This window comes from Centrocercus urophasianus, unplaced genomic scaffold (assembly GCF_019232065.1).
Source record: "Centrocercus urophasianus isolate 14NV4802_14NV808 unplaced genomic scaffold, USGS_Curo_1.0 seq_26, whole genome shotgun sequence".
Classification (NCBI taxonomy): Eukaryota; Metazoa; Chordata; class Aves; order Galliformes; family Phasianidae; genus Centrocercus; species Centrocercus urophasianus.
In genome coordinates, this window is record NW_024884822.1 from 2904522 (window position 1) to 2931623 (window position 27102).

The window sequence follows — 27102 nt, forward strand, 5'->3', positions numbered from 1 at the left end:
GCCTTTTTGGTCTTGCATCTGAACTAGGTGGTTGTAACTAATCAGAAAGGTGTTTATATTTGTATTAATTAGCACAGTATCTTTCAGCCTGAAAGGTCCCACATCACATTGCAGAAGATCCTCACCGCCAGCACTGCCAAAACACCGCCGCTGCTGAAAAAGGCTTACAGCAGCAGAAAGGGATACTTTTGAGAAAAACACAATAGAAACTCTAATGTCTCAGAGCAACTGTGAGCATTTAATGTTAACACAAAGCAAAGTGAATTCAGTTTTAAATTTCACACCTAAAAGGCACCATTATCACGAATGAAGTACTCTATTCTTTCCCAGAAGGAAGAACCTAGCTGAGATCTGAAACTGCAGCTTCAAGGAATGTAGACATCAACACGCTCTCTTAAAGCACTGACACACAGGTTTACAAGAATCACACTATACACCTGGAATTGCAACTTTACTTTTAATACTAACTGTAGTTCTAAGCAGCATCATCTCAAACATTTGCTGCACTATGTTCGCCTTTCAAAACTGCAGCTGCATCTCTACAAACATGCTGGACGAGGCTCTGCTCATCTCACTCTTCCAAAGCACTGAGACCTTGAACCTCTGATTGTTATCCAGACTGATTAAAAAAATACTTTTTACCTTTACTGCTCTTTAGCATACACTACATGAAACTGAACTATGTAGTTATGAATGGCCAGATTTCTGTCCTCAGTGCAAGACAGCAGTTTCTCCAGGCAAACTGTATGTATAACAAATTATACAGATTGGCCTAATTGAATCACGTGAATGTAAAACATTGGATGAGTGAGAAAATGTAAGCTTTTACTCTCTACAAAAATAATTATTGAATGTAGAAGTTCCTTACAAAGAGAAAATAAATGAAAAAAAAAAAAAAAAAGAAAAATAAACGTGATTTCTTCTCCTCTGAGCTTCTCACTCATATTCAATACTACTGTTTATGCTTCCTTCATGATGGGCTTCAAAAGATATATTATAAACATAGCCTAAGTTGCATCTTGGAATTAAGATACAATTACAGATTATATTTAGCATCTAGGCAGAATTACACTTGATGCATGCCTTGCAAAGCTGATGCTTACAATGTATTTGGAATTAGAAATTCTACTGATCCAGAATAGAAACATACTTGAAAAATAAAAATATACTTTTTATTTAACAGATGTCTTATACAAAGAAACAGTCAGGCCTTCTACTCCTGTTTTTTAATAGTACCTTTTTAAAAAGAAGTAATTTTAAAACCGGATTTTAGTTATTTTTGACAAAATATTTTATCTGTTCTCCTAACACGATTTCCACTAACCGTTTCTCATAATGGGTTTACTATAACTGAGACTGTAACACCTGAGATTCTAACACCTCTCCTACAAGGACAGGCTGAGAGCTGGGGCTGTGCAGCATGGAGAAGAGAAGGCTAGGGGGAGAGCTGAGAGCGACCTTCAGTATCTGAAGAAGAACAGAGGGGACAGACTCTTCAGCTGGGTCTGCCGTGATGGGACAAAGGGAAATGGTTTCAAACCAGAAGAGAGGAGATTTAAGTTGGCTATAAAGAAGAAGTCTTTTACACTGAGGGTGGTGAGGCACTGACACAGGCTGCCAAGAGAGGCGGTGGGTGCTCCATCTCTGCAGACAGCCAAGGCCGGGCTGGATGGGGCTGTGAGCACCTGATGGAGCTGTGGGTGCCCCTCTTCACTGCTGGGAGCTGGACTAGATGACTTTTAAAAGTCCCTTCCAACTATAAGGATTCTATCATTCCATTGTATTTTCAGTCTTACACATGCTTTACTCTTGGCAGATTTCCAAGTTCGAGGTTTTCTTTCTTATCCTCCACAGTAACCAACAGAGCAGAGACTGAAGGTTTTGCCCTCCCGCATCCATGTCTTCTCATGGAATTCCAGAGCAGGTGAGAAAGTGTGAGCTGCAAGTGAGGACATGGTTGTAGGAAGATCAATGACAAGTTTTATTCATACCAGGAATTTAGTTTTAGATCACAGTCTTATCTTTAAATTGCAGAGCTGCAAGTTTTCAAAATGCAGCAATAGACATTTTACAACAAATTTGTGTGTGTGAATACGGGATTAGCAGATAGATCACCAAAACATCCTGTTATACAGTTTCACTGGCCTATATAGCAATGAAGAGAAGCTTGCATACCCACTTCAAGTCCTGAGAAACAAACCCCATAGCACAACAGAGTATCTCAGTCCATTTAGCCACTGTGCATAATGGCAGATAATTAAATATAATTTAGATAGCTTCAACTAGGGAACACCATCATAATATACACTTAATTAAATAACAGTGATTTTTATTATTTTCTTTATCCATTATACCTTTTATCATAAGTTTTTACATCTGGCTCGATTTGATTTTCTTCCTGATAAAACAAAATTTATAGCAGAGATAATAGAGATCTGTTACGGATGGAGCTGCTGTCCACAACGGAAAAATGAGGGCAAATTATTGTATAGGGCATCTGATGCATGATCATTTTAATGAAGCTTTCCATCTCGCATACAGAATGGCAAAGCAGCCAATTCCATAGTCTGAGGTCAGCAATGCACAGCGCTCATCAACAGTCGGTTTGGAGCTGTTGAAAATCAAGGCCCATTGCAATCAAGGTCAAAACTGCCGCTGACTTCATTGGAGTGAGCTTCACTTCAGAGCTCTTCTGTTTAAGTACTGGAGACTGGGAATATCATAACAATGCCTGAAAAAAAGGGCATTTTCTATAGGCAAGAGCAATAAAGCCCATAGAAAAAACCTATACCTTCCAAAGTCAACAGTTTAAACTGCATTAGCATATGCATCACTGTTTGCAATTAATGAATCCGAGAATAAAATATGAGCTAGTTTACACATCCACAAATACCTCTGACTCCAGCGACAAACTCAATTCCATATACTTTAAACAGTAGAACCAAACTGGATTAAATGGTAATAAAATCAATTTTAATATATGTGACAATATTACTTAGGAATACCAACAAAGAAAACAGGAGTTGCTCCTCAAAGACAAGACCACTTAAGCTACAAGGGGCAAAAAACAGCAGACACTATCAGGAACTCCACGTCAATATTCAGCAGCTAGCACTCCAGTTCTGCTTCTCTGGATGGCCACCAACCAAGCCGGCCTTACGTATCTTTTTTCCTTTGACTGAAGGAGTAAACATTACATGTTAAAAACAAAAATGACAGAAAATGGCCACACTACAGACAAAACCCATCTAGCATTTCAGCCTTACTCTTCACTGTTAAATTTATTTCCCTTTTATTTTGCTTTTGAGTATTTGCTTTATCTCAGAGCAGGTACCAAAGCTGCTCCTCAATAACTTAAAAGAAAAACAATGAGGAACTCCACTGTCACTGTGCCTGACAGGTTAGTGCAGCTTATTTACTTCCTTTCACAACATTACTAATTACCCAGAAAAGTGCTACAGCTGAGATTTTTCCCCATTAGTTTCAATTTGAGGAAGATGCATTTGATTTTATGGTCCAATAGAGAAAATCTGCTTCTGTCTACTGGATGTGGCTATCCATACTAATCAGTGAGAAATAAAATACACACAAACTTAATTTTGTTTGGATATAAACAGAGAGTAGAATCAGGACATTATCAGGCTTACCCATCAAGCTTTACAAAGCTCACCTTCTAGGATAGTTTTAAGGAAATCCGGTAACTTAAAGAATTATTTCACCAATTTTCCATTTAAATGTGATTTTGACATTTTTGCATTCTGTAAACAATAAACAATGGTATGATACATACATCACGCAGGTGACACTCAGGATCTCTATTGGTTCATAGCATTGTTTCAGCAATCTGCTCACATCCCATGCTTTTTGCAGATTTTACATAAACTGCAGGTCTCAATTCATTCTTGAAAAATGTTTTAACATCGACACTCAAGTCCTCAGAGGTAAACTTTCAGTCGGTACACAGGGATTAACAAATTGCCCTCCTTACACTGTGTTACGGAATTTTATGCAAAAGCAGTTTCCTTTCCAGAGGGCCAAAGGCCGCTGGGGTGGAACAGTCTCTGGAGGACTGTGCTGTTAGCACTCGGCTAACAGAAAGCACCGTGAGAAAAATGGCTTTCACACTGTGCTTTCTGAGCTGCAGCATTACCCACTGCAGTAAGTAACGAAGCTGAAACGATCAGATATTGTTCTGAACAGTATAAGTGACTGCACAAGGGCCGCCGAGGTCTGAAGGAAGGATGCATTATGTTCTGCTGTGTATTTCTGAGTCAGACCTATTAGGATCTTCGAACATTTACTAAACCAGTTTTGTATTTGAAATATTTTCAGAACTTATCCTCCCCACTTTATTGCTGCAGACACAACAAACCCCCCTGCTCCCTGCCAGGCAACCACAGGAGGGACTGGACAAGCCGTGGCTGAGCACTCTCACTGCAAACAGAGAACGCTGGAATGATTGTCCTGAGAGGCTAGAAAGGAAACAAGGCTCTATGCTGACAGCTTAGCTCGGTGTGAACTCTCATTTTTCACATGGAGCTAATTAAAAACTGAAATTAGTTAAATATGGAAATGACACTTGCAAGCACTTAAGCTGAATTCTGGCAAAATCCCTCTAGAGCGCTGCGACGCTACCTGCTGCTTCAGAACTCCCCAACTGAATTTCACAGTTAAAAGGCTGAGCAAAGGGAAAGTTATTACACAGATTTCCAATTCAAAACGCGTCTGTAAAATTCTAAATTAAATTTCATGGTAGCCTTTTCAGTAATGAGGGACACGCTGTGCAGCCCAATGATATGGTGCTCAAATAACACCCCTGCATGTATTCTGCCATTAGCTCACCTTTAGGCACTGCGTGGTGCTGCCAGGGCTGTGATGCTCACAAGGATACCAGCGCTTCATCGCTGCAGAGATAAGGCATGCACTGCTACAGAACGAGCTATTTGGGAAGCATGGGCGCACAGTACACAAAAGAATCTCAGAAAATCAAATATTTGATGCCTCACAATTTTGATTTGTTTTTTTGAGTGCTGAACAGATAGGCAGAGAAGGGTCTGTAATGCAGTAAACTGTACTGCTTATATAGATCAGTGCTTTACAGGCAACGTAATAATAAAAAGCATTTCTGCATATGTAAATGGGCATAAAGAACCGGGGGACTGGATATGCATAAAAGGTATGATGACTGACATTAGCTTTTTGACTAAAGCACCATGTGAATTCCATTTGAGTGCACGTGACTTGCCTCGCATGCATAAAAGCAAGGGTATTTGCCCAAGGGCAAATATGATTTCTGAATGCAATTTAACAAAACCCGCCCACAGAGCAGATCATTTTGGATTCATACCACAGCACTCAGGATAGCCAGTCACTTTCAGAACAACTGGAGAGTTTTGATTTTATTGTTTTTCCTACATCCCATCCCTTTACCCTTGAGGCAATCCCCTCCCACTGGCCTGCAGCCACTATTGCACCAACAAATTTCTGTCTAGGAAAGCCAGCAAAAGATGCCACGTCGCACGAAAGCCACTGTTACTCCCAAGTCTGCTGGCAGGGGGTACTGCTGCACTCAGCCTGCCAAAAGCTCTTCCCTGGCAGCTATCTGTATAATCTGTATATCGCACCCAGGCTTTGCTAGTCCAGGGCCTTGAAACCATCTCGGCTTACCCAGCTGGAGGGGATCTGCTGCAGCTGCACCATCAGACCCTCTTATTTTATTGAATTTTGAATATGCAGTTTCAAAGCAATTCAAATGAATTTGCCCAAGGCCTCAGATCAGTAAAGCTACTGATACCATCTGCAGCAGGCTTCCTAAATTTGATGCATTTAAGAACAGGTGACAGAATAGGAGCTTTCACTGTAAGGACTGACACTTATGAAAAGCCTGCTAAACAAATTTGGTCATACCCCATTTTGGCAAGGAGGGAACTGTAGGGCTTTCAGCCCATTTCTCACAATAGTGCTGGTAATAATGGGAAGTTCCATTTTAAATTATTTTTAATCACGTATATTTTTCCAAGCTAAAAGGAAGCACGGATTTCATCCTTGAGTTTCCAATATTTTACAGCATCTATGTGAGAGGAGATAAGGAGCAGCAGATGACAAACTTGAACTCTTATGAAGCACAACTACTGAGAAATGCAGAACCCAACACCTCAAAGGCTGAGACCACCTTCACATTTGTGGAATTCTGGTGAGGTTACTGACACACAGGTTGCCCCAAAGGAGAAAATCTACAGGTATGATTATAACATCCTCTCATTCAAGCGGTATTTTTAATAATAGCCATTACTTAATTATAAACAATATCCTTGACATTCCAGAAGATGTTCAAATATATGTATACACAAGATGGGAAAGGGACACAGCCTAAGAGAAAGACTGCAGCACAGTGCGAATATGTTTTGATCAAGGTCCCTGGGTTTTATGAAACAGCAGAACTGGGAATAGCCAGAAAAAGAAGAATCAAATAAAGAAGATATCTTGTCAGGAACACATATAGGTACTTAGTTTCCTCTGGATTCTGCACTGGCAATGTAATCCCATCTGCCAGCTAGGAAACCACTGCTCTGTGCTGAGCAGGGAGCGCGGCACTTCGGCTTCTGTTGCTCAAGCGTGCTGTGTCTGTCCACAGCCCTGCCCAGGGCAGTGATGTAGCACATAACCAGAAACTACCTCTTGTCAGTGGGTTTTAACAGCGCCCCCATCAGCTGGAGGAATGACCAGCACATGTGAGAGTTGATAATCTTCATGAGAGAATTGATTTTAGTCATTTCATCCCCCGTCGTCCTACCTGAATGCACTTACAGGAAAATACAGTTGGTGAGGGGAGCTGGAGGCAGAAAAGAGGAATCTGGAGGAGAGCATCATCAGGTACAGTCTGACAGCTTGCTCTATCTGTTCAGAAGTTATAAAGCAAATGGTTTATGCCTTTAAAAAGACCCCTAAAGAACTCAACAGAAAGAACAACACATACTTCAATCAACTTGTGAATTTATGGAACTTCCATACTCCACATTAGCAATGAACACTCACCCTCCAAAGTGCTTCATGCTATACTCAGCACTCACCACAAATGTGGGTAAGCACCCCTGGGACAGACTCAACACATGCTTACAAGGGGACATCCATGCAGACAGCTGCTTTTGTCGCTAATGCTTCTCGGAAAGAGTTTACTCAGGAAGAAATGAATAGTAGCTTCAAGGTGAGAAATTAAGACTGAAGATTTTCATCTTCAAGCACTTAATGGTATGTAATCATTCTCTTGTTCTTTTTCCTTCATTTCCACTCAGGAAAAAAAATGCAATGAAGTTTCAAAGCTTGAATCAAAGGAAAAGTCTAAGCATGCATCGCCCCTTTAAGGAGGGAGAAAGGAGAAGGAGCAATGAGGACTGACAGAAATACATTATGATTTCCATAACCAATAGACCATACGTGCTATATCTGGTGTGAGCCTGGGAATTGTGTGTACCAAGCAGACATGCTATCGAGCCATCTTCGCCTTGCAGGAACTATTTCAGTGCTCATGCAGAACGCACAACAAAGCAATGTCATCCTGGTGACATGTAACAGCCTCCATATGCAGAAAGCAATGAAGCAAACATTATTCCCCAAACCAGGGCCAATAAAAGGCTACTGGTTACAGGAGGCTGCTGAGCCAGGTACCCCCAGAGAGATCACAAGCTGGCTCTTCAAGCCAAAGGCAAGAACAAGACTCCTAAGATCATTCAGTGTCAGTCTGAACTGCTACCTCATACTGAATTTCTTTGTAAACGGAGCTTAAAGTCGTCCCATTAGGGGCAGAAAAAGTCACTTTCTGAATTTGCCAAACGCTGAGTGTCCTCAGTGGGAGCTACACAGTTTTTGCCCTGTTATCTGTTCTACCCTTCTAGACAGTTTAAGCCATTAAACAAATTATTTGAATTGTAAAACTTTGGTCAAGGTCATTTGCAAATGCAAACCTTGAGTTCAATTATGTTTTACCAGTGGCTGACACAATTACAAGTGAAAAAGAGTTTTTATAACTCAACATTCTTTTCCCCTTGGTTATCAATTTTTAAATACAGGGCAAGAAAAAAGTGCACTTTTGAGAAAATTCTGAGCACATAAATGTTTTAGATCAGTTCTATTCCACAGAGCAAAGAAAGGTTTCTTTGAATACTGTGATTTGATGTAATTGGTCTTCTGATTTTTTCTAAGGTACAGCAAATGCCAAACAAAAAACTACACGTTTCAGTACAAAGTCAAATTCATCCCATATGTGTAAGCCAATTATTTTCAATGTAGTTGTATCAGTGTGAGAAAGGAATAATGCAATCACGAATCAAGTTCATACTGTTGTTTATGACAATTCTGCTTCAGCGAATCCTCAGATATACAATAGTGAGCCATGGATCACAATAATATTTTATAGAATACATTCAACAAAATGTATTAAGTAAACTTACCTTCCTGTATCTTACAACTTAGCAAACCTTAAAATATCAGAAAATAAGGAAAAAGCCTAAAAAAATCTTATCTACGAAGGGATGTTTTAATTTTTAGAATAGCTGCCCCAGCACTGGTAGCCACGATTATGAGAATAAATTTTGCACTACAGGATCTTGCTGAATACATTTCACCTGTGTAACTCAGACTGCATTTCTTAATTAGTGGTACAATTTTCTAAAATATTCACTAGATCTGTCATGTAAATGCAGTGGCAAGGATATTAAGGTTTCATTACAGAAGTATCAATACAAGAGCCACCCTGAATAGCGCAAGCATTCCACGTCCAATTTTTCCATATTATAAGGTTTCAGTAACAGCACCTGATCTGAACTGGAGCAAGAAATGTGCCTAATGGCACTACACCCTTGAACTTGACATCCTTCACAGTACCAGTTTTAAAGTATGTGATCAACTATGGTCAACAAGATCTATGTATCTATTGCATCTTACTATGAATCTATTCCATGAAAGCCAAGAACAATACGAGTCTAACTGGAGTCTAACTGGAGTCTAACTGGAGTTCAATAACTCCATGCAGAGCAGAGAAATGAAGTTTAATCTCTCCTGGAAAACTGCAATGAGACTGATCGTATGAAAGCTTCAGGAGCTCGTCCACATCAGCTATAGTCATATCCAGGTGAGACGGCAATAAAACTTTACTATTTGCAAGGAAAACACTAACACAACCTCTTCAGTTTTTCCTTTAAAGAACCAAGAAGCAACTTCTACTCTCTGCGTATGAAGGATAAAACAACTGTCAGCTCTGCGAAGTGAGGGAAAATGTGAGCAACAAGAGCTTGTCTGGTAATTAGATCAAAGGAGGAAATCCGGGGTTAAAGCATGTAGTCTTTAGTGAAGCCTGTTCCCTCTGTAGCTCTTCATCAGCTACTGCATAATTTAATTTAAACCCTTCAACCCTCAGCTTGGGATTTTTAAACCCAGAAATTCTCCAGGAAAGCCGGGGTCTTCACTCAGTTACAAACAGGGCCAGAGCCTCCCTACTAGACTCTCTGAGGCTGTTTATCAGCTACTAGCAAACCAAACATCCTGGAGCTGGGGGCAAAAGCCGATAGGTTTCCTTCCCAGCACCGCGGTGGCACCAGCTGTGTTGCCGGCTGCCATCGCGCTCTTCACAGCGGCCTCGTGAGATCTGCCAGAAGACACGGGGGTGCCGAGGACAGGATGAGAGGGAGGAAGGCTCCGTCTCCGCACACGTGGTCTGCTGCAGGCCTGCACAGAAACGCTGCAGACTGAAGCTGTACTGAATTTTTCAGTAGCGCAGCACTATGCATACTGCCACTGGTGCACTGGAATACAGGTGCTGGAAGTTGTAAAAGATATACACAGCTGTGCTTCAAGTCACATGCATCAATGAGAAAACTTGTACATTTCTATAATTACTCTGGACATAACAAATAGAGAAGCTATCAAAAAAAAAAAAAAAACAACAACAGAATTTTAAGAACTAAAACTTTAATGATCAAGAATAAAACACCTAGTTTTATGAACCTGTCCCATGTAAACAGAAGTGACATCACACAGCTCTGCAATGTAACTCCTGTGTCAGCAGGAGTACCAGCAATCTGTATCAGCAGTCTGTATCAGCAATCAAGATATTACTGCCAAGATTAAACTATTGACTGTATTTTCAAAAGAATACATTTAAAATATTTAAAATACTTTGGGAAGAGAGTTGCCAAATGCACAAGCAAAAAAGCATTGCTAATACTCAATTTCCTCAAATGGCGTTTTTCTTGCGCAAGGTCTTCTAATTTTTTTTTCAGCAGTAATATGCAAATTATTTCCCTTGGAATCAGGCACAAGATTCCTGCAGATTACAAAATGAGAAAATGCATCGTCCTCACTAACAGTAATGCACAGAAAACAGAACTACCTCTACACATCATGGCACCGAAATGTGTGGGAAGTATCAGCTTCACAAAATGGATGAATAAGCCTGAGATGGGATAGCAGACTGAGCTGGAAAACATCCATAGGATTTGGGATCCAGTCTCAAAAAGAAAATCAACCTGAATGCAGCAATAACACTGCTCTTTTGCCTTGCTCCACAAGGTTCTTTTCATTAAGTTGTACTGAAAATTGAATAAACCTTTTCTTCCCTTCACAACAGAGCATTCATGTAAAATAGTTAATTATTACTGCTATAGTTTCCACCACATTAGACTGTACTTTAATTAATTTTATTTTATTAAGTGAATATCCTGTTAACAAAAGACAACAGACTGATAGCCCAAAGCCTAATATTTCCCATTTACTCTCACAATAGGAGTAGAACCGGAAGATTCCATAAGTGGTCCCACTTCACTTTCACTGTGAAGGAAGTGCTCTTTGTCACTGCCTATTCTGGAAAGATAACATACTCTGAAGGTGATGTGAATGGCTGGGATTCTTTGGAAAGGGCATGTAGTGAATTTTATATTATCTCAGCACTTGGTGAAGAGGTAATTACTTACATTACCTACAAACAGAAATGTTCACACACACAGCTCTCTCCTCCTGGACTACCTAAAAGCAGGCACGAATTGTCTATCACTCTTTGCTAACTTCATAGACACGAGTTGTCTATCATACCACAGTCACTCACACTGTGGCTTCTTTCTGAAACTCAATGTGATTCCTTTTGTTCTAGTTACTGTACCACATTCAAATATCAGAATATAGAATCTGATACTGTTCCAGAAGAACACACAAACCCAATGGCTCAGATTCCTACAAATCTCACAGAATTTGAATAACTAATTCAAATAGTAGGAAATATAACTTTTGTCTTTCTTTTCAACTCCTTCAACTAGCATTATTTACCTAAAGCTAATTTAAGTTATTAAAAATAAAAAAAATAAAATCAGGTCTTTTATTGTCTCCTCTGTTGCTAGAATTAATCAGAAGCAGCATGATTCCATGTTTAATTTCAATCACAGCAGCTATTGCTTTGCAAATAAATATTTTTTTCTCTCTTAAAAAAGATGCTCACTTTTTCTTAAAGAAAATAACATCTAGAACAATGGCTTCTACATGATCATTTGTTTAATTACGACAGCACTGCAGAATACGTTTTCACTTAAAATCCAAGTGTGTGAATAAAACTGTGTTTTTTTGAATGACACCAGCAACATCTCAGTCAGCTAGGAGATGTCAAGAATTAAAATGCCAATATGGAAATACAGTTTGGAAAAAATAAATTAAAAAATAAAAAAAGAAAAAGCGACGATTCAAAGAAATCACCAATCTCAATTTCAGCTACAGAGCTAAGAGTCTCAAGTTCTATGAGAATGGAATTTCTTCTGTACATCTGGGACTTACTTTATTTCAGTTTAGTAAAGAGAAAGCTGGCTATAAATTTTCTAGCTAGCTTTGCTAAGGGGATAGCAGAATTTAGCCCCATCTGTTAGTCCTTGGCGAGGACACTGGTACTATTTGTTTTCCTAACATGGCATCCCTGCACATTTCTGACTTGCAAGCTCATACAACAGATTGATTGTGCCAGAGAGACCCAGTGAAGTGGTGCCTGCTCCGCTGCCAAGGGCAGGGAGAAAACGGATGGTCAGACTCGGATGATCTTCGAGAGGAATAGGTGAAAAATCTGCACTACCTCCCCCCTCACCTCATGGATGTGGGAAATTGCATCTGACCTTCAGCCAGTGAAACAGAGGAATTTTTCTTTTAACAACTACGAGGTACCTGAGGTACTTCCAGCTATTTTTGTTTTTTATTTTCTATTTTTTCCCAACTAAGGGCTGTGTTTAAATCTAGACCGTTAAAATGAGAGTTAGAAAACTTTTCCCCAATTTCTGAACCACTACAAACTGCTTTGTCCTAAATGACTTGTCCTTGAAGACTTTCCCTAGAGCCCTCTTTAACAAAACCATACACAGGGAGTTTTTCAAAGACCTGGCTGATTTGTGAACCTGTTGGTAAACCTAGGTTTGGGGTTCAGTGAACCTTATGTTTGCTATACTAAAACTTACATGAAATGTTGCACTGAAACTACAGTCAACCCTGCAGCACTGATGGGTCAAAGTCACAGCATCACTCTCTACAAAAGAGAAAAAATTTGTAATTCATTATCACTAAGAATTGCTGGCAAATGAATACTGGGTTACTCCAGAAATATTAAAGACTTAGGGACAGTGTTAATTTTAGCAAAACGAAAGTATTTCCAGTTGCCACCACTGCCATTTTTGTCTTTCACGTTCATTAAAACGAAGAACTGCTCCCTTGTGCTGAAAGCCCTGCAGAAATTCTGATCAAGTTTCCCACTTGAGACTTCCGTGTGCAGATCTAACAAACCTCAGAAAGATGCACATGGAGTGTTTTCAGGAGAGGAACTACAGTAAAATTCTAGCAAAGACAGAAAATAAGCAAACTAAAAACCAGAGAATCTCTAGCAATAGTTACTTGTAGGACAGCACAGAAGCTTTTCTATGTATTACTTCAGTGCATGTGATAACATAGCAAAAACATATAACAAAAAGCAGGTAAAATCAAACAGTGTCATATACATATAAATCAGTTAGATTTGTAAATGTCTGTACACATGTAGACACACAAAAACAATAAGCAGACTACTTTGTATAACACAGTCCTGTCTACTTTTTCCTTTTAATAATCCACAGCTCCAACTCTATTACAAGGATGCCATTTCATTCCAGACCTTTGAATTCCAGGAAAAAGCCTTAGGGAACATGTCTATTTATATTTGGAAAAACCTTTAAAATTTAAAGCTATTGTAGGACAATATAGCATGACACAGTCAGAGTTCAAACTGAAACAGCCATTTATACTAAGCAAAACCACCTCAATCACAGATGGTATGCAGGAGATGTATTCCCCCCAGAAAGGGTTAACGACTGCGAGATCTCTACCTCCTGAATAGGCCAAGGGGATACTTTCAGAAAGGTGACACACATGACCGCCCCATATCCGCAGCTGGCACTGATAAATAGTATGAATTAATAAAGATTGAACACAGATTGCACAGTGCACAGGCACGAGGACATAAACTATATTTAACGAATGATATCCCAGCAGAAGAGGACAAGAAGAAGCCCTAAAGACTCTTCAGAGGAAGGGACATCATCTAAAAATTTGAATTTTCCTTCAGCCAAGGAAGGTCACAATTGTGTTGAGATCTCCAGCCAAGGGAAACACAGAGTGACTCTTATCTTCAATACAATTGCATGCCTTCCCCTTTATCTACAAGTGCATACGTGCCTAACCAAAGAATCAGCCTACTTTCAAAGCCTGTCTGCTGCTCTCTGATCAAATCAGTAAATCTTTCGTCTGAAGATTTTCATGAGCAACCTTACTGAGCAAAGAAAAATACTGAATTAATGCTACCTCCAAAAACGTGTACCTTGCCCTTGGTATTTGAGGCCCATTTTGCCTTGAGAGAGCAAAAAAAGTATTTGGCTCTGAAAATAGAAAAATGACATGCAATAAAACAGCTATGAAAATGTGCAGTTTTTGGCTACAAGCATCCATACAGAAACGTCCCGGTGATCAGCTGAGTGCTGTAATCTGCTCATCTCAAACCTGTCAGTAGTGAGCTTATAAAAATGCTTTGTGTAGCTAGGAAACATTAGATGTATTTTCTATACATATGCTACATATAGATACATATATATACTGTGCCAGTGTCATGACTATACTACAGATAAAGAGCTGTGCAATGTATGTGACCATTAACTCCACTGCGCCCTGCCTGCTCTGCTGCCTGCTCTCAGGAGCACCGAACTCCGCAGCAAACGCTCCTCAGCTCTGCTGAAGGTGGCTGAAACACAGGGAGCCCTTGGGAGAGTCGGGTTTAGGAGCAGGTTGGGATGCAGACAGCTGTACCCGAATTGGTGAATGCCATACTAAACGTATTTCCAAAATCATGGAAACTGCTTTCGGAACTGCACATTTTCTAATGCACATGCAGTGAAGGCAAAGAAAAGTTGCGTTACTTCAATTTATGCCATGTACCTCGTACTCCAGGAGCTTCAAATCAACGTTCAGCAAATTGCACTGTGTTTAGGAGTTTTTTCCTGTTCTAGCTGCTTACAATTTTCTTTTGGTAAATATGAGAGAAAAGAGGAGTGATTTATGAATGCTCACTTAAAAAAAAAAAAAAAAAAAAAACAAACAAGAAAAATCAAACAACATATTAAAACAATACCTCATAACACAGAGAAATAGAGTCAAGCAGATGGTTTTCACAGTAGTTTTATAGAAAGAACATGCAGAGAGCTTTGACAGGAAAAAAAAAAAAAAGAAAAATCTAAAAATGAAGAAAACTATGTATTAGATGCTGTTAAATTTGTGCTAGCGCACAAATGCAGATATAAAAGGAGATAAAGCTCGTTCTGAAGAGATCCATATGAAATGTAAAAAAAGTGATGAAAATCACAGCTTTTGAACCTTCAGCAATTTCCCTTCACCAATATTCTATGATGAGACTGAGTGAAACCCTTCCAAGTACATCCGGAAAACCAGCACTATTTGCAGTCTGTATGACATGACTGTGCCCATCAAATGACAACCAGTCAAGATGCATCTTGCCATTTCCCTGAATGCCTATACATTCTCTGCTTTCAGCAGCAGTAGCACACCTCGGCTGCAGGCACAACAGGCAGTGTCTGCCCACGGCTGCTGTGCCAATTGCAATGGCCCAGGTTAATAACAGGCCCCCAGAATGACTAAGGTGTGATGGAACAACAGAGGAACTTGGCTAAGGGAGCACATCAGCACCTGCACAGACATCCTCAGGTGGTGCCCAAGGAGGATGTACACTTTAATTTGTAGCCCATTTGCTGCAAAAGGGACTGAAGTTTAAGATATACCATGCAGTACAATATGGCAATCTGAGCAAAGAAAACAACTTTTCTGTATTTCTGAGAACAAATAGCTGTCTCTACCATCACATCATTGTTTTACTATTACCAGCTAATACAACGGCAGACAGAAAGTGCAGCTGCGGTCCACAGAATATTTGGCATTTCTGGCCCAAGCATAATCCCTCATGTAATGAAAAACCTATTTCTATTTCTGCATCCTCGCTACTCTTCATACTGAAGAGGCTTGCGCCTGTCTCCCATTTATTGAAGCTTATTCTTCATCTAGACAGCCAGGTCTGGTTTGTATTAGAAATTAGGTTTTAAATCACTATTTTTCTATTATTTATTTTAGGATTTTCAGGAAGCCTCCAGAGGTACAGAAAAATTCATCTTATGAAAAAGACCCTTACACATTTAATGAACCAAGCTCCAAGTCCCCGGCCTATGTTGAAGAACTTTGATGTTTTTAAGGTTCAAAATAATTCTAACTATAAAGACACTAACGTTATTTTAAGAGTTAAAGTGAGAGAAAAGAGTAAAGAAAAGCTAAATACTCCCCATGCAAGAATAAGAATAATCATAATCCCAAGCATCTTCTTTACAAGCAGTCTCCACTGTGCGGTTTTCCTTCTCATTTCTCGTGTGGCTGAAGGCTTGCATTACACTGATTAATGGAGTCTCAAGATGCAGAAGGGGATATATATTTGCCTATCTCTATGCATGTATATATATGAAGAAAGAAACAATAGGTGAAACAAACTTTAAGCTCAATAAATCTCAGGGACCTGAATTGCATCTCTCCTCTCTTTAAGCTCACCATTTCCTTGTGGCCAATTCTCACACAGTTCTCTGTATCTGCAGGTCCCAGCTCTGCACTGCATTGTAATAAACGTGCAGTTGTCTCCTTGGAGAAGACCTTGTCTGATGTCAGCACACACACCCAGTAAGGCAAGGTGAGTAGGACTGTGATGTTGCAGTGTCTCTCTGTGGTAACTGTCAGTGTGCCGGCAGTTAAATTCATTGCATCTCTTTCACTAAAGGCTACATTCTTTTTCAAGTATTTTACATTTACCACAGACCAGCAGAGATGCTACATGGTCACATCTGCCCTTAAGCTGGGATTCTTAATGCTTACTCTTGAGATTTTTTTGAGCATCTTTTACTTTTCTCAGCATATCAAGCACTGTTTTTTTTTTTTTTTTTTTAATTTTATGACTGACACAGAAATCCTCCAGCAACTATTTGTGCTGGTGCAGTGGGGTACACCCAGGCTTAAACAAAACAGTTGTTAGCATACAGGTTCCAGCAGGATATAAGGAAAAGTCTTACTGATCTTCCAGAGTATTATCTAGTCCAGGTCAATTCCTGCAAGACAAAGCACCACAAAAACAGGCTGTTCCCATATGGCAAAGGGAGTCCATTCCACTACAGTGGCATCAGTACGTTAAAACTTTTTATACTCTCTGACCTTCCTCAGGAAGTATTTACTAAGAAAAATGTGGGAAGAAACCAACTGATCAACCAACCAGAAAATTAAAAATAGCTGAAAATTAAATTAACTGCAGCACTTATGCATAATGTATATTGCTTTTTAAAAATTAAATGCAACAGAGCAGGATAAATGTGGACATCCCAGAAGAAGAAAACAAACCACTAAACACACAGTGTATTTTATGTTTTAAGTAAGGTTATCTAAGACCAATATGTGAGAATGGAATTCTTTTGATATTCAGGAACTATATTAATACAAATACTTGTCTTCTCTGCTATTTAATTAGTAATAGCCTAGATAAAGACATTAATAATGTCTAATAATCACACGGGGGGTCTCAATAGTGATTCTCTCATTATCAAATCTGCTCCACATACAAGTCAATGCATGATTTTTCCAATTAACTACGTTCTTCATTTTGTTATTTTAATTCAAGCTTCTGATGTCAGATACGTTTATGAGAAATAAAATGAGACAGAATTTGCTCAATTGAAGAATACAACCTACTCTATGAAATAAAATAGGCTTTGTCTTTCCTATAACCACAATAATCAAAGTCTGTAGTGGAAAACAAGCATTCACTCATGTTTAGTGAATACTAACATATCTTAAAAGTTCAGCACTCCTCATTATTCAGGCAAAGATGCCCCTGTTCACTGGACATTTGCCTAACTCCTTGCAGTGAAACAAGCTTGGGACTGGCTGTCGGGAGTAACTGCAGGAACGGCACTGGTGTCCCAGTGGACAGAGCTGCAATAAACCAGCAGTGCACCCTGGCAGCAAAGAAGGGCAGCAGAAGCCTGGCCTGTAGGAACAGAAGCACAGCCAGGAGACATTATTCCCACCTGCTCAGCACTCATTAGAATCATGAAGTCACCAAGGTTGGAAAAGACCTCCAAGATCATCCAGTCCAGCCACCTACCTCCAGTACTTCCCCAATAGCCCTCGGTACAACATCTAGACGTTTCTCGAAACACCTCTGGTAGCAGTGATTCAAACACCTCCCTGGGCAGCTCATTCCAGACCATTCCACTAGGTTGCTTCTACTGTAACTGAATCCAGTTTTGGCTCTCCCAGTACAACAAAGGCATCAATAAAACAAAGTAAGTCGACTGTAAGTCACTAGCATCCTCAAGGCTGGAGCACTTGTCCCAGGAGCAGAGGCTGGGGGAGCTGTGTTAGAGAAGGCGATGGTGGCGAAACAGCAGCACTACAGGTCATCAGGAGGATGAAGGCAGCCACACTGGTGCATGACAGGACGATGCAGATGAATGGCATACGGTAAGAGAAGACTCAGATTGGATGTACGGAAATTCTTTTTCCTCATGAGGACTGTCAAACAGTGGAACGTTGCCAAGAAAGGTAATGTGGTCCCTGAACATAAAGGTCTTCAAGACCAGACTGGACTTAGCAGAAGGTTGAACTAGAGACCTCCAGAGGTCCCTTCAACCCTAAATTATCCTGTCATTGATAAACTTAAATCTAGAGTGCAAAACCAGAGATCAGGCAGACTGTGATGGAAAACACTGCTTTCCTCATTATATCTACAAGAGTCACATATAAAGAATTAATAACAAGGCCCCACAACATGGTGTGTATGTGATGTGTGAGGCATTCAAACTCACTGACCCTCTCAAGTCAACGACATATAGGCATATGCATATACAGACTGTATAAAATGGTCAGGATATTTTCTGTGTCTGAGTAGAGTCTGAGCAGGCAGCACGAAGTATGATGCTGCAAAACTACACAGAACTAAAGTCTGAACAACCAAAGGTGAAATGAACTCAAAAACTGTTTCTTAAACAGCTTTTTCAGTTACTGAAAGGAGATTATTCGCTATTTAATGTAATGCACTGAAATTAAGTTTTCTGTTATTTCATAGTGATGTGACATTTTTCTTCCCACTGTTCAATTTCTTTTCCTCCAAGACTTCTATGTTTTGTTACCTTGTCCTATTATTTTCACAACATGAATTTAATTCCTTCTTTAAAATTGTCTTAATGCAAGTTCCTCTTATATTCCACTTTTCTCTGTAATACATGTAAATATCTTTTATCTGTGGGCTTTTTTCATGGCTTTCATAACAGTGTTTTAGCAGCTATATTAGCCATACTTACAAAATCCCTGTCACATCTTTTGATCTACTATTACCCCACTGAGCGACAGTTATAATCCTAAAAGCAATAATGTACTTCTAGGCTTAAATGAATAAAATCTGTAAGCACACAAAATGTAAAACAACAACATCAGTTAGCAAAGAAATGCAGCAACAAGTAATAAATATAAATGAATCCAGAAATGATCAACTGATGATCTCAGCATAAACAGCAGCTAACAGAGCAACGTTTCCTTAGGGAGAACTGCGAGAACTGTGAAATCTTACACTGATATTGAACAGTGACTTTTCATAGAAAATGACTGCAGATTTATCTGATAGGTATATCTGACTTAGCATTAGATTAGCAAAATTTAATCTTCAAGATCGCTTATGCTCACCCTTCCTCAGAAAGATGGTCTCATCTCAGTGTGCTGTGCCAGGCTATAAATAAAGTATGTCTCACTGAACTGCCTCAAAGCTTTTTCATCATTTTCCCCCGATTTCCTCCAGACTTGCTTTGCATCTGCTTATCCCTGCTACACCTTTGCCCTGATGAGACTCCATACCTGTAGTTCTGGATTCAATCCCAGACTACTAAAACAATCAGTCCTTGCACCAATGGGACAGAGAACAGGTTCTGCTCCCCAGCTACTATGAAACTGGGGATATTTACCTGTTTGGGCACAGTAGGGAAATAATGGAGCATGTGAAGCACAACATAAAGCAGCGCTACTATAAATTGTGGAAAAAAAGAGTCTCTAAGGAAGCCATTCTTGTAGGTCTGAGCAAAAAAAGCAAAAAAACTGGGCTGAGTAAATAACGATTCTATGACAGTAGTACTTAATTTAAGCACTATTTCTCTAAAATTTCCAGTTTAGCCATTGTTATCCTGCTAGATCACATTGGGAACTTTTATGAGACTAAGGACATACACGTTTTGAGTAGAGCAGCATCAGCTAGACTGCTATGTTATTTTTCTCACGTTCACAGCAGTATCTTTTGACACTTTTAACAACCAACATCTGAGAAATCTGTGAAAAAATATTTTCGGATATTCTTCTTGGATTGCATTGTGCAACATGCATTAAAAACAAACACCACTCTCCCCATTTACAAATCTCTGTAACACCCAACACAAAGCATCACCTTGGTCTCCCATTTCTTACCAGGGTTTCTGAGTAGGCTTGTTTGACTTGGTAAATAGGTAGGAAGGGTATTCAATTTCAAGCACTAAGCACCTGGTGGCACTTGTGAGTTACAGAAACATTAGGCTCACTCTGGTTTCAAGTGCTCAGGTTTAAGGTATGGTAATCCTCAACAAAGACAAAAAGAATTGAACAGGCAGATAAAACTGCCCCTGCACACTGAAAGGCAGTTACTTCTATTATCTCTGAGATCTCTGCTAGGCAAAACATGCACATTTGCTTTTCTTGGAGCAAATCTCTAGATCAAGCCTTTATTTTTAACTCAGGAAAGGCACAGGCAAACTAAATCCACATAACCTCTCATAAAAATGCTCCTATTCTTTGTGCCATTATGCATTTATAGCAGCAGGAGCATGCTGTTTTTAAAGCAAGATGATCTACTTCACCTAGTGACTCTTCCTCACATTAGCACCTTGAAACAGGACCCTTGAGAAGTGAAAACTCCACATTCAATGCTCCTGGAGCCAAGCTCCACAATTCCCAGCAAAAGTGCAGAATTTCATTATAGAATGGGGACAGACAGTTTTCCTTGAAAGGTTCAAAGCTTATTCTCAGAGCTAGTACCAGATAACCACTCTTCTCTTCCTCAGATTGAATGAATCAGTCAAGAAGAGTATCTGAATGAGTGATAGGCTTATCTTAAAACTTAATTATTGCCCCCTAAGCAATACCTATTTTCATTGCAAATTTACAACAGAAACTTCTGTCACCATCTCATCTCACAAGATGCAAGATTCAAGTGAAACTTGGTAGCAGTGATTGACAACCAGATGCCCCCTGCATGACAGAGATTCCATCTTTGCATGGTTTTCCCTTTTCTCAATCTTGGTTTCCCAGCTGCCTAGTGTATTTGATTTCAGTGAAGTCTGGCCAAGAACAGCTCAATGGTTTTCTGACTTTAAAAGTGATACAACACAAACGCAGCAGAAAAATCAAATGAAACATAGGTTGCCATTTGTCAAAAACAGCTCAAAGACAGAGAAAATAAATCAATTGATACATAAAGCAACCACTTGCATGAACTATTATCATGAATCCTGACCTGTGGAACCAGTCAAGAAGACAATTGGACTTATATCATCATCAGTGTCTCCCAAATTCAAAAATATTCTCGCGAATGGCAAAAGTTGCAGCCAGTGAAGCTAGGAGCAGTTAGTTACACGTCTGTGTTTCTGGGAGCGGTGGTATCTGCAGAGCTCTAGATGCTGCAGTGAAAGGATTTACAGTAATAGTTTGAGTGCTGCATTTATGAATGGAAAAAAATACAAATATGAATGAAAAAAACTTCACATAAGCTCTTACACTGGCAAATATCATACTCATTTTTGGGATGAAAATAATTCAAAATGATATTAACATCAAAAGAAGACAATTTTATGAAAACTGTAGTCTACGCACATATTTCATGCAGAGAAAAGATGAGACTTCTGCTTCCGAGCCTAATTTCCTCAAGAAGCCCATATATTTTATTGTCTGCCTGTCACAGAAACAAATGAATACTACTGTGCGAGAAAGATAACCAAATAAATTAACCATTTATTTGCCTATCTGTATTATATTCACAAATCTGCTGTGGTGTTTTCTAATAGCAAGAAACTTACCAAATATTTGTTCTGTGTGCCACTGTTTTCCAGGCTTTAATTTTAAATAAATGTATAGGGTATAAAAATGACACTTTCATTTGCTCAAATAGCAGCCAGAGCCTTTGGCAATCCAGGTCTTTCTGGAGCACAGACATGGCTATCTTATTTTAAATTTAAGGAAAAAACTGGAGTTTATCTGAAGCCTCGAGCATAGTTAGGGTCAAATAACACTGAAGAATAAATGAGTGATAACATTTCCCTATGCGGTATATGAGCTAAAGATGCAGTACAAACATGCTGTTTTCATAATTTATCACTTTCCTTCTATTTTTCTGTATCATTGAGCAGAATAGAAGTAGACAAAATACACCAACACCAAAAGTTATCAGCATGAGATGCTATTTTTAAGTGGAGCATCTCTGAACTCATCGTACAGGGAATGTTATTCTACTTGTTGCCTCCCTCTGAAAAGTGTAAACACTTTAACATTATCTCATTTTTAACATCCTGGCATGCTGATGGTCACATGTTCTTCCATGCTCCAAGTTAGACTGGCAGAAATCAGAGCAGTGTAGGGGCTTTCAAGAACACTGTATTTAGTGTTTGGCAGGAGTTATTATCGTGGAGAGCACAGGGAGACTTCTTCCTCACTTTCCTCCTTTATTTATTGTTTTTTCCCCTCCAAGTTTGGCATGAATCTGAAGGGCTAAAACTAATTTAACATGACAGTGTCTTTCATCACTCCCATAATCTCTGAAGTGAACACTCTGACAAAGACAGTACGTTTGGTATATGCTTTCCTTCTGACACTTTATAAATTACTTTCCTGCAACTCGGTTTCACCACCAGCCCAATGTCTCCAGGATGTCCTAATTTGAATGGCTGATTCTACATTCTTCAAATGTCGCCCAAAGAAAATGAAAATAAATCCCAGACTTTGAGAAATGACAAATCTCAAACAGGTCTGGAGGACAATTAGTTCCAAAGGGTATTGTGGACTGTGATTATTTTTTTTTTTTCCCATTTCATTCAGGCTGTTTTTATTTACCTGACAAGACATTAAGAATGCCTACATCTCTTTGATATTCTTTTATATCTTCTTCTATGATATGCTTTTTGCCTGTCTTTTTAAATCACCCCTTGTTAGAAATTTTTTTATGACACCATTCATCTTCGGCAGTCTGAAATTCAGATGTTGAAACCCAAGACAGCATGTTTTCAATGAACTGCTTTGACTCCCACATCTCTGTTATATTAGGACAATTCATTCAGAAAGCCTACAAGATCTTCAAACTATTTTTTCAATATAATTTACTTCTTATTTGCCAGCATTGTGCTTTTCATTTAGTCCAGCAATAGTCTTTGCTACTTTGATACAGTCATCTTCACGGAGCCTAGATATATTGAGCTAAACCTAAAGAGCAGAACCATTCACTGCTAATTTTGATAACTTCTTCATAGCTATTATTTTTAGCAGATGTATCCTCAGTAATACAACTTCTGTGTTGGTGGAGAGCAAGAAATTTGCTTTTTCGGACATGTGCAGCAGTAAAACATTATCAGTGCCTTTAAAGAGTCCCCTTTGTTTCCAGTTCTGACAGCAAAACACATTGGGGTAGTGCTGCCCTTCCTCCTGCCTATATTGGTCAAACTTAAATAACCACCCCCAGTAGATTAACAGCTCTCACTTTCCAGCTGTGTCAATGATTAGGACAGAACTGGGATTTTGGTCTGATCTGAACATAATTCTGATCATCTTAAAAACAGAAAAACATTTTTTTTTTCTTCCAAGAGACTGACTGGAACAAGACAGAGTTACTTTGTCTTCACAGCAGTTCACGGATTAGTAGGTCAGCAGCTCCAAAGCAAGCAGCAGAAGAGCAGACAGCCGGTTTTTGGGATTGCTGCTCTTTGCCCAAGAGAGGGGATAATTATTTTTCCCAGGTCTGAAGTACTGCACATGCCCAAGAGAAGGCATCCCTCCAGGGAACTGCAGAACAAGGAAAGATTTTTCAGGTTTCTTGTAATACGGAGACTTCAGTGCCTAGGGTCAGACCATTGGAGGACAGCAGAGTCCCAGCAATTTGACGGCTGGATAAGCTTATAGCTGATGGTCTTAAGCACATCCTTTTTGCCATCCTGTTGTTCTCAAGACGCTGTCTCAAGATACTGTCTTAAGACAATGCAATTTCCTTTCAGTTTTCTTTTATTTTCTGTCTTTTCCAAAAAGACCCCAGAAACTTCTGTCAAGACAGATCAGTTATGTCATGACTTGAAGACCATTCGTCAATTGCTAAGGGTCTATGTATTGTTTTACATCACCTCTTGTCTTAAATGGTTAAGAAACTGTTGAAGGCAATAACCACATTGCAAAGTTTTGCTTTAGATTATAGTAACCTAAATAACAGGGAAAAACACATCTCATAATTCATCACTTCAAAGTTATGCATGATTAAAATATTCAGCTTGCAGTATATCATTTCCCATGTGCATAATCACTCAAACAGAGAGTTGTTGTATGATAACTGTCAAGTTCAATAAATCATGTGCTTTCCAATCTACTTATTTATGTATCAAACTAAGGCTGCTATTCTTCTGAGGTTTTCTACAGAAGAAGCACAGAAAGTTGGATACTCTGTAGTACTGAATATGCTGGGATGCAGGCCTGGCCTAAAGAGACAAAAGCAATGAAGTAGCTCATCAGCTCTTTTTCACCTCATGTGTATTAATTACCTGTGGAAGACCATTAATGTGAAAATTGAAATCTCCACAGAAAGCATTATCTACACTCTTGAGTTAGGCTGTCTGGTCAAAAAAGAAAAAATAAAAAAATAAATCACTCTTCAAATGGAGGAAATAGGAATAAAATTCAGTGCATCCTTACAAGGCTTTCACATATTATGCATGAACCTTGCTCTTTAAGGTAGCAACATATTAATATCAACACAAAGAGTCTCAAAAATGAACAAAAACCCCAACATAATGGGTCTAGAAAGTATTTACAAGGTACTACAATTTTGCCATTTACTCAGGGAAGCTGGACAATCTGTGTAGCATGTCATTATCAACATATTGTTGAAGGCATTGTAAAAGGTACAAAATACACATCTAACTGGTATAGATCCTTTGAAAAATCTCCAAAACAACAGACAATGAGGAGGATACTGAGGGAGAAATCAGAAAAATTAATCTAGTAAAGACAAAAAAGCCCACAGGAGCACGTTTAAAGAAAATCTGAAAAGACCAAGAAAGAATAGAACATAGTGCTGTCATTATTAATATGCTAAACACAGAAAATAAGCACAAAATTTGAGTTTTCCTTATAAAACACTAAGGATGTGTGGCATGCAGAAAACAATAGCACACCTAATAGATTTATCTTACTGAGATCTAAAAACAAGACGAATTTCGGCATGAGAAGAGATATAAACTGAGACTTATTCAAAATGATTTTGGATTTTTTTCCTCTAAATCCAGCATGCTATGGTGCTACTTCAATTCAAACACCAGTACCTTCTGTTACTCTTATGGATTCTCTATCACCATTTCTGCAAAATACTTTAAAGCCAATACAGTACTTAAAAAAATCCTCATTACACCTGCCTCTGTTTGAAGCGCCTATACACCTCCATTTAACAATGCACGCTGAGGATCCTGAATCCATGTCTTGTTCCCACTCTTATGACAGCAAACAGGACTAGAGAACTGTATTTTTCTCATTAACCAGTATAAAGAGTAAAAATTTTGTTTGCTCAGTAACTACGCAGATCTGCAAAACAGATTAAACCACCCTTTCATCTGCTCAAGTTTCATTTGCTGACATAGGCATGTGATTTGACATAGAGAACAGTCTTACCTATGAAATATGCTAGCAGGATGGCAAGCAGGACTGCAGCAGCAATTGCAGATAAAGCAGCACATTTCCAGCTACAATACTTGGAGGGCTTTTTCAGCTTGAATGCATTCCTGGAAAATGTATTTCTAGGTAACAGCCTGGGAGGTGGAGTATAAACTGTTCCTGAGGTCAGTGGGTAGCCAGGGGAAGAGCTACTGAACAGCGGAGTCGTTCCAGAAGATGTCTTAAACAAGAAATGCCTGGAAAAAAGCAAAACAAAACAAAAAATGGTACTACAGTTGAAAACTGTAAGAAATCTTGTAGTTATGAAGGAAGGTTATCTCCTGTTCCTAACCCAGATGACATAAGGATTAAATTCAAGAAGTAAAATGACTTTGCATGAAGAAATAAGGAAAACGAACACTCTCACAATCCTTTTGCCACCAAAACCAAACAACTGTCACTGAAACACAGTGTCAGGATGTCTTCTGCCAGCATAACCTTCTGAATCTTTTTGTGATTAGATGCAGTTGGCCTGGATAGTAACTAAAAAAACCAACATGACCAAAGTTTGAGTATGTTAAGACTGTGTCCAACAAGGAGGGGGAGCAGTCTGGTAACAGGGCTCACATTCAGATGTGACATTACAAGCCTTGGAAAAAGCTGCCAGCAAAAAATAAAATTTTAGAAAGACTATAGCCTTGCAGGAAGAGATTTTACCAGAATTAGAATTAACCATTTAAAAAAAAAGTAATAGTTAGGGTGGTTTGAAGAACTAGAACTATCGTCAAAAGTGCTAAGCTTAGCAGAAATAAAACCTCTCAGACTGCCCAGACACTTGCTAAGTATCTCAAGCAGATTAATTCTGTTGTTTCTGTTTGCTTTGGAAAAGAAAAACAATTCAATTAAATAACTGTTGGGAAATGATGATATGAAGCCGGTGTTGTTACGTGAGAGCTGCTGACACTTCTGTTCCTTCAGCCTGGTTAAACCTGACCGACAACAGCAGCAGCACTTTTAGCTCCTTTGGCAGCCTGCTGCTGCTGGGAGCACAGCGCTGCTCCGTGACAGGAGCTTGGGGCTGAAGCCACACGGAGTGTGAGGAAGGATGGACAGACAGGAGATGTGGTGTGAGGAAGGACGGACAGACCGACGCGGTGAGGCAGAGCAGACGTGGGTCACACGCAGACTGGCCCATCTCTCCTTCCCACTCACTGCAGCTGCTCAGCCGGCCCCCGTGATGCGTGGCCCTGTCAGGCCTGGACCTCAGGGTCTGCAGCAGGTGCTTCTTACTGTCCTTTTTCTCCTGCCCCAAAGCAGGAAATCACAAAATCAAACTGGAAATTGCAGTCCTTGGCACTGCCTTTATCTGAAATGTCAAAGCTTTTAACCCGGGAATGTTATGTGCTATTCAGACAGGAAGGCAGCTGCAGTACTAACAGAAATTTTAATATAGCACTGTTAAAGTAAACTCAGATATATAATGAAACTCCGCTCCCATCAAGAATGAATGAATGAATACCTAGATATGTTTTAATAGAACATGCCAATCATACACTG

General features: G+C 39.3%; 1 protein-coding gene across 3 annotated transcripts in view; it reads right to left on the reverse strand.

Annotated features, from left to right (window-relative positions):
- Positions 1 to 27102, reverse strand: part of TENM2 (teneurin transmembrane protein 2) — a 547500-nt gene that overhangs the window by 128335 nt on the left and 392063 nt on the right. For all 3 annotated transcript variants that reach the window (XM_042826120.1, XM_042826119.1, XM_042826118.1), the window contains exon 6: positions 25564 to 25802. In XM_042826120.1, the coding sequence (XP_042682054.1) occupies positions 25564 to 25802 (239 nt within the window). The remainder of the gene's footprint in view (positions 1 to 25563; positions 25803 to 27102) is intronic.